The sequence below is a fragment of the Poeciliopsis prolifica genome, unplaced genomic scaffold, assembly GCF_027474105.1.
Source record: "Poeciliopsis prolifica strain line A6 unplaced genomic scaffold, Auburn_PproV2 SCAFFOLD006, whole genome shotgun sequence".
NCBI lineage: Eukaryota > Metazoa > Chordata > Actinopteri > Cyprinodontiformes > Poeciliidae > Poeciliopsis > Poeciliopsis prolifica.
The window spans coordinates 3722679-3731744 of record NW_026562381.1 but is presented as its reverse complement, the minus strand read 5'-3'; the positions used below and the strand labels follow the sequence as shown (position 1 = coordinate 3731744).

At 34.7% G+C, this 9066-nt stretch overlaps 1 protein-coding gene across 1 annotated transcript; it reads right to left on the bottom strand.

The window, feature by feature from the left end:
* Positions 1-470: 470 nt before the first annotated feature.
* Positions 471-7582, bottom strand: LOC129360373 (solute carrier family 25 member 43-like). The gene is made up of 5 exons (XM_055030548.1): positions 7141-7582; positions 4814-5055; positions 4560-4732; positions 1775-1909; positions 471-1410 (listed from the first exon to the last, which is right to left on the bottom strand). The coding sequence occupies exons 1-5, from the start codon at positions 7413-7415 to the stop codon at positions 1198-1200; spliced, it is 1038 nt and encodes a 345-aa protein (XP_054886523.1). The 5' UTR covers positions 7416-7582; the 3' UTR covers positions 471-1197.
* Between the last annotated feature and the right edge of the window lie 1484 nt (positions 7583-9066).

The following is a 9066-nucleotide window of genomic DNA, read 5'->3' as shown; positions in this document are numbered from 1 at the left end:
TTGGTATGTTAAATACCAAAATGAAAATAATCAATATAAACCGCATAATTGGAACACAACAAAATTATGCAAAAGAGACATTTTTCAAAATCATTTTCTTTCAAAATGAAATTTTTGAAACTTGAACAAAAATTTCAGGTGTGTGTGACAATCATGTTGGCTTGATTGTGAATAAATTAATTTTTTGTTACAACTCTAAATAAAACTTAAAAATATACATTTATTATGCATTCTAGTCACTTTAAAGCAGACTTAGAGCCCTTCTTGAAAAAAAATCATATAAAATATGATCTTAATGAGGTTAAATACTAGTGATATCCAAACAACTAACTAGCAGGCTTGCAAAATGAATATATGTTATGACGGCTTGCCATATTATAGGATGTAGTACGTTATGTTGCCCTAAAATACTACAAGGTGGAGGACAAACTGCAAACAGAACATACTGGACTCTACCATAAATAGTTTAATGTACAAAGTTTTTATTACGAAAATACATTTGGAGTAGATGGACACAGTTATCTTTATGTAGCAGTTTCTCGTAAAGAATCATGTTTAGTAATAAAATGTTGAAATAAAATGTGGATTTGGAAGGTCGACCATTGCTAAAATAATGGAATAAAACATTGCTTTGTGTCATACATTGAAATTGTAGGAGGATTTAAAGAGTTTGCTTAAACATAATGCAACTGTTAAGACATTAAACTCATTTTTTGCTTTTAAAAAAAGTCAGCTTTTGGATGCAGTTCTATCTTTTTGGAGTGCGCATAAAAAAATAAACACTTAGATTTTGTTAAAATAAAACATTTTTAATGTTTGATTCCTTCAATAACAATTTGTCTCAGCACTTAAACGCCTGCTTCTGTTGAAGGATGAAAAAGTTGCATTCGATGATTCTTTACAATCATAACGCTCAGATTCACTCATCACAGTTAAAGTCTGTGATCCTCAGAACAGACTGTGGCACAATGTGAAGTTAATGCAGCCAAAACTGCAACAGGGGCCAAAATAAATATTCAACACCAAAGGCACAGGTTTTTACATAATGGAGTCACAAATTCCTCACAATTTATGCTTAATACTGTCAGATAAAAATTATATAACCTTGAAATAGTCCTAGTTTCAGTCTCTTGGAGGGTCTCATGAATGTTTTTGATTTTTCCTCCATTTTTCTGTCAGCAGGATGCATTTCCAGCTTCACCAGCGGTTCCCAAAAGACGACTCCCTTGATCCAAAGTTTCTGTTTTTCAAGTAGCGCCTGACCTCCTCCAGCTCGTACGGCCCGAGGCTCTGGTCGACCCCCGGCGTGGGCTGGTAGCTCAGAGGTGAGACGATGTAGCCGTTACGGTAGAGGCACATCTGCTTGCACATCTCGCAGCAGGTGAACAGAAGACCAAAATAAGGAACAATCTGTGAGGAAACAACAGAGTTTTGATCTGATTAGTGTTAAAATGACAGGAAATTTAACCTAAATTACCTCAAATGTGCACTTTTAAGTCTTAATGATGGTTTCTCTAGAACTAAAAGTGGTCTTGTTTTAAATTAGATCATCATGTGTGAAACAATGTTCAGCTCTGATGATATTTGCAGCTGAAATTGGAGACTGGAGCATGCTGTTCCACCTTGTTCTCCTGCAGTGGACACTCTGCGTCACTCCTGCCTTTGCATAGATCACGCGTTACAAATCTTTCCTTTGGCACATGGGAGCTATTTGTTACACAGAAATCAGTTTTCTAAGCAAATGAATCTATGACACAATCAAGCATGGAGGCACCTTTATCATGTTGGCCGTTAGTCCGTTCCACAGTGACAGAACGCCTTTGTTTCTAATAACCTGCATGAAGCAGTCCATCGTTCCACTGAAGTGGACATCAACGCCACCAAAATGGGGAAGACGAGAACTCTGTGCCTGGGAAAATAATGAAAAAGAAATTAAAAAAAATGAGTGAGTCAGCAGAAAAATGTAACATTCCAAAAAGTTAAAACGTCAAGATTGTTTTTTAAACATCTCTGTTGTCATTTTCAAGTGTGAAATGTAAACATGTTTGGAAGAATATGTAGAAAACATATTTATTTCTGCAGTTTATATGTGTCTTTACACCTCAAAGTGGAATTTTATGAACAGGATATGTTGCAAAAACATTTTAGATTGAACATACAGGACATTCCCCAAAGTGTATTGGTTGGAAAAGTTTTGTTTTTTTGTATTCATAATTGTATGTATTGATTTTAGTTTTTTACATAGAAAGGTTTCTACAGCTTTTTATTTTTGTTTGTCTAATAACATTATTGTAAAATATTTAATCAGATGTTTTATTCAGTTACTCTGTAATGAAGTAGCTTTCTACAATTTTTTTTACTCTTAGTTGAGTTATTTCCTGTTTGCTTTTACTTAAATAAATAATACGTTGAAGTGAAACAACTTATACTTAAGTATTTATTTAGGATGCTCTTTCTACCTTTTCCATTGTAATTAGCATAAACCTGGAAACCTGAATCAGGTTAATCACACATACATAACCTAAAAAGAAGTGGGCCAAGTACAGAGCCTTGTGGTGCTGTATTCATTTTTTGTTTTCCACTTTACTGTGCATGATGATTTAAGAAAATTATCCCCAGATCTAGTCTTATTTTTTATACATTTTCAGGTATCTTAAACATTTTAATTATTGTGGCTGAGTAGATTTTTTTTCTTTAATGAATTTTTGTCTCTCAGGGTTTGGGTCACTTTGTTCAAAGCCTGTTTTCCTTCAGTTCCTGTTCTGAAGGAGTAACTAAGAGAAACAGGCTCATGTGTTTATACCCCAGGAAAACAAAAAGTCAAAATTAAAATTTAATTTTAAAAAGGCTACAGTTACTTTTATTTAGCTGAAAAATTGTTGCCACAAAACTTTAGTTGTTTTCTGTTTGATTAACCACAGACTGAACCTCAAATGTATCCTTTAAAGTTTTAAACCTCTAGAGCAAATTTGTAAGGAGAAAAAGTTTAAAAACTCTCCAGAGAAAGCTCCACTATCGCCTTTTCTATGCTGCAGACGTCATTTCACCTTCAACAGACTTTCTCCCCTCTGACTTTGCTGGACTCCCAGATATTTAACCTCCTGAGCCGCCATTAGCACCCTCAGCGTCTCTGAGTTCACGTAGGTTCTGTCGTACATCCAGCCAGCGGCCATCATGCGTTACGGCTGCTGAGGTCACATGTGGGCGTCTTGAAATTAGCAGCTGACACTTAAACTCGTCAAGAAGACAAAGTTAAACTGTACAGCGCTCATCTTAAATCATTACCCTGTCCATCTGGAAGCATCTTTTTAATCTTTTCTCAGTGGGTTAACTTTTAACCGTACAATTCTCATTAAATGGAAGCATTTCAATAAAAATGGTATAATAAAGTGCCATAGGTTGTATTATCTGGGAATGCACAGTCCTCAGAGCTGCTGCTATCCGACAGTCTATCTTTAGAGAACTTATCTATAGCCTGATGGACCTGGGGCACATTCACATTCCCAGCTGCTGTTAAACCTTGTGGCAGCCAATAATAGGCAGACGAAACCCGGATGAAATGCCCAGTCCTTTGCAGAACCATTGTTCCCTGTGTGTCCTTCCTAATAAACCCAGAAAGGTCAGAAATGCAAATTAAAGATGATTAAACACGCAGAACCAATTCCACATAATATACCTTTACTAATACTTCTGTTATAGGCATGTTTTTAAACAGATATTTATTTTTCTGTCTGGTAAAGATCCTCTGTGGCCTCTCTAAGGCGTTACGGTCAGTGAATAAGTTGGACACGTCATTACTGCCCCCTTCTGGTGAAACTATGGCAGGAAAGCCTCTTCTCAGGATCTTGTGCAACAAGTTGGAGCAGGATAGATGATCTAATCTAACTATGTATTTTTCTGTGCAGCTGAACGCACTTTTAAATTAAGCCTAAAATGTTAGTTACATTGTTCAAACCGGATCACCATTTATCCGGTTTGTAGGATGGCATATATTATATCCAGTAAATAAACATTTTTTTAAAAAAGTGTATTGCCTTCTTGCTTTAGAGCAGTCAGACATTTTCAGAGGATTTTAGAGCAAGAATAAAAAAAGAAATGGATAAATTTGTTGGTATCCTTCTACTATAAATGTAAACAAAACAAAACAACAAAGAGTGAAATAACGTGATAAACTAACAAATGTTTAAGTGAATCTCTTACTTATTTCAGATTTAACAAAAGTCACACTTTTCTTTTGAATATTTTTTGATTTAGTTGAAAATTGTATGTAATTAAACAAAGAAAAACAGCATGAAGAGAAACAAGGTAATTTATAAAACTTTGTGGCAACAACTTTTGCTTCAAATGAAGAATTTCTGTTCCTCTTTTATGTGTGAATTTATGCAACTTTTTTTCTTTAACCCATTGAAGACACAGTTTTCTTAGAAACTATTAATCCTGTTGGCAGGGTTCATTTTGCGAATTTGTCATTTATATTGTTTATGAACAAATGTATAAAAATAACACAAAATGGAGGAAAAATACACAAAATTAAATTAGTTTAGCTGCTCATTACCCACCTGCATTTTCCGTTTAACAGTTTCAAAGGGGTATGAGAGCGTTTGAGCCACTCCCGCCGCAATGCAGCCGTTAATGAAGTTCTGCAGAGGAGTGAAACGAAACGATGGCTCCTGCCACAGCTTGTCCAAATTCATGTAAACCGCATAGCATCCGACTGAAAAGGGAACCGCACCTGCAGGCGGAGAAGATGGAGGAAGTAGGAAATGATTCAGAATCGCTATCAGACGCATGTGTTGAATAAATGCGTGCGTACCCAGAACGGTGAGGGAGAATCCTCTGTAGAGAGCAGGCAGGCCTTCGTTCCTGTAGATCTTTGAGATGGTGTGAGCTACACCGATGTAGGTCCGCTGTCTGCAGTTCTGGACGATCAGTCGGGTCTCCGCCACCTCCAGAGGATACGTGAGCAGGGCGGCAGCGACGCCAGCCAGTCCGCCGGCTACTATGGCTCTCCACTGGGAGATAAAGCCCAGCTCATCCATGTGAAGGTGGACGATCCTGCACACAAACAAGAGTCAGTAATGAGCAGTGATGAATCATCTTTGAAATAATCTAGTAATTCGATTAACTGGAGTATGGAGACTCAAAAATGGTAATTTGCTGAAAAAGCAATTTATTCAGCGCAGTAGTTAAACAAAAACTGTTAAAAAATATTACATTTTGCACTTTTTATTCATTTGCATTTGTCTTTTTGTGATGTATGTAACATATATCTCTTGTAAAAGAGACAATAAGTCTCAACAGATTGTTCCTGAATAAATAAAAAATTATAAAACACCTTTGTCTGTAAATATGTTTTACTCAAAACTCCTCAAGTGGCAGTTTTTGCGTCACATTTATTTTATTGTATTTTGGTAATGTTTACGTCTTATTCAAAAAAAAATGTTATCTGTTTATTTGTATCTTTTAATACATTTCCAATGCTATATGAAAAAGGCTTAAGTGTTTTAGTTAAAATGTTGTAAAATGTTCCAGTTCTTTTGTTTGAAGAATCAATTAATTCTCAGAAAAACCGATGGCATGATTGATTATTAAAATAAATCAATAACAGTTTTAAAATCTCTTATTTATTTGTCTACGACGTGTTGTGGCTCTTGTTTAATATATTAAACACTTTCTATATTGGTGCAAAAACTACAACTGCTTAAATGTAAAACAAAATGAATTCTGTGGACGTTTATGCTCAGTATTTTACTTTTCAAGCTGATAACCTGAAACCTTCAGCAGGAAATATGATTTAAGTTAAAAAAAAAAAAAAAAAAAAAAAAAAAAAAAAAAAAAAACGAGCTAAAAGAGGAAGGGTTTCTTTTGAGTGCTGAACAGTTGCTGTTGTATCTTCTGGACAGGAAAAGGTGAGCAGTGAATGACTTATGTTTATAAAACCAGGAATTCCAAAAACACGTGTTATAAAGCATGACCAGCCGGATTTATTGCTCCTTGCTGGATTACTGCTCAGCTTAATGCTTTTTTCCCCCTGTATCCATGCTGTCAGAGATCAGCAGTTTGTTTTGCCCTCTGGTAACCCAGCACATGTGATTTCAATCTGTTTGCCCTCAGTTCAGTCTCACAGGCAGGAATTCCCCTTTTAGCAGGTTTTAGAAACCATAAACTATTTAAACATGAAACATCGTTTCTTTATTGCAGCTGAATAATTTTGTGATTAATATTTATTTTGTAAAATGTTTAGAAAATCACAGTAATAATAATTAGCTCCTGTTCATGTTGCAGAAAAACACTAATTTCACAGTATTTAATTATGCAATTTAAGTAAGAAAGAACATTTTCAACATAAAATGTAACAAATTAATAATAAAATTTAAACATATTAAACTATTCTTTTTTAAATTGTGTATCTATAGAATGACAATTTCTAATCGATTTCAAATATTTTATGGTAGTAATATAGATTTTACTTCACCATTGAACAGTTTCAACCATTATTTTTAACTTATGTTACTTTTTTCAACAGATAATTTACAAGTTGTGTAATAGTTAGCTTATTAATCTACGTATTCCTGATGAAAGTTTGAGTCCTAACGTAAACGATTTGTTAAACTCACTGCATTAACTTTATTCAATTCGTAGAAGCTGGTGAAGTTCACTGGCAAAAATATTTTATATATATATATATATATATATATATATATATATATATATATATATATATATGTACTGTATTTCTGCTTCTGGTGAATATATTTTATATAAAATACCGATTAAACCTCTCATAACCTGCCAGACAAAACATCGGGCAAACGAAACAACTTGCTGTTTAAAAATCGACTGAGCAAATGGAGCCTTCTGATTGGCTGGAAACAAGAGGCTGCGTCTCGCACGGTCAAAACAGGAAGTATTTCCGCATATGTAAAATAAACGACAAAACAATAACAAAACAGCCTTTTTTTAATTTTAAGACATCACACGAGTTAAAATGCTTCATCCATATTGACAATAGCGCCAATTTGCAAAGTCAGCGTGTGCTAAAAGTGAAGTAATAAATTAATAATTACACAAGCAGTTATGAAATAAGGTGTAATTTACGATACTTAATCCCATGGTTACATATTTCCCTGCTAAACTTACTTCTTGTATGTGGTGAGGTGAACTGCTGTATATGGAAACAGCCGGAGACAGGAGACCATATTCCCTTTCCAAAACCCTCGAAGTCCTTCATTCTGGTAGATGACGATAAAAGTTTGCAGGAATCCGCCTTTGCCGTGAAAAGTTCCCACCTGACGTTTAATCTTCACAACTTCCAGAGGAGACGTGACGGTTTTGCTGAAGAAACCAGCGAAACCAGAGCAGAGGAAGCTCTGGGTACTGGTCAGCCGGGTGTCGTTCTTCACCGAGACCACCATTTCTCTGGTTGCTGAGCCTGAACTCTGAACTCGACCCTCCGGCCGGGTTTCGCTGTTCTTCAACCAGCGACCTGCGTGGATGGGTCACGCACATCTAATATTAAACACCGGGAAGGTGTGTGTGTGTGTGTGTGTGCGTGTGTGTGCGTGTGTCCTGCGCGGGCCTGTGGTGTTATGTGACAAAAATATTCACGTCACTTTAATTTGATCATGTGGGAGAGCTCAGTTAAACACTAGAGGGCGCTCCTTGACCTACTTTTAAATGAATGGACAGTTTTAAGGATAAATGCAGGCAAATAAATATGGCGGTTCAAAACGCAAATGTTCAAAACTGGGAGGAAAAAATTATTTAGGCTATTTAATAATTACATACACAAACTACAGTTCATGTATAAAAACGCATGTATAAAGGAAAAAGGAAATAAGAAGTTTATATATGTTGATGAAAACACATTTGTAAGGAAAATAAAAAATACATGCATTTTTCATGAAAACACATGGATATGGAAAAGGAAACACAAAATACATATATTTCTGCTTTTATTTTAATTATGTCGGCTTTGATCATCAAAAGGTTTTACATTTTACCATCCATAGGACACGTGTTAGTAGCATTTATTTATTATTAAACTGTTCTGTGTTGCTGGCAGCCTTACCTATAGAAGTTAAAGGTGGGGCTTAAACTGCTTTGATCAATTTAATTGATCTGAAGTGAACCTTTTGCAGCGGTCAACTGATCAAATGTTGGGGTTTGAAGAATCACAGTGACAGCTTGAAATAGTCCGCTTCAACCCTGGGACTTGGAAATAGTTTAAATAAACATTGAATCTATTGTTTGTAATTTTATCATAGGGAATTTATATGAAATGTAAACATTTATACATGCACAACACACATGAAAATAATTATAAATACATTTAATTATGAAATTTTTATGATAACTAGACATCTTGTAGGATACGTGGGTATAAAGAGTAAATGACATAATTTACTTTATTTTATTCTTCAGTTATATCAATAAATGTTCAGCAAATTTTTTTAAACTAATTTTAACTCTACATTTTAATTTTCTTTAGTCATAGTTCTGACTGAAACATATTTTAATTTTAGTCCTAATTTGAAAATTGTTTTGTAGCTGAAGTCCAGTATTGACCAAAATGTAGATGCTACATTTTGGTCAATAAAATGTCACATGCCATCATGAAAGAATGCATTTTAGCTTTATTTCTTTAAAATTGTTTAGATTTGTTTTTTTTCATAACCAACGCCTTGATATTTGTTCTAAGACTTTCTGTGTAAGTTAGTGCTGTAAAAAATGTTTCCTACTGCATGAAACATTTAGTCATTTAGTCACGCTACAACCTTAAAGTTTGATTCTGCAGTTTCAAACAACTCAATTTTAAACTTAAACTCTTTAAAATATGTGGTTCTTTGCAGCTCCTTCAGAGTTTCTGTGGGTTTGACCTGTCAGTGGAGGTTAGATGGGAAGATCAATGGGACTACAAATAATTGCCTTTGATGTTTTTGTATTTCGTGGAAAAACACATTAATTTTATGAGGAATTAATTCACAGAAACTTTGTATTTTCTTTTTCATACAATATGAGAACATCAGTGCAAACAGATGATAATCTAAAACGAAACCTTTTGAA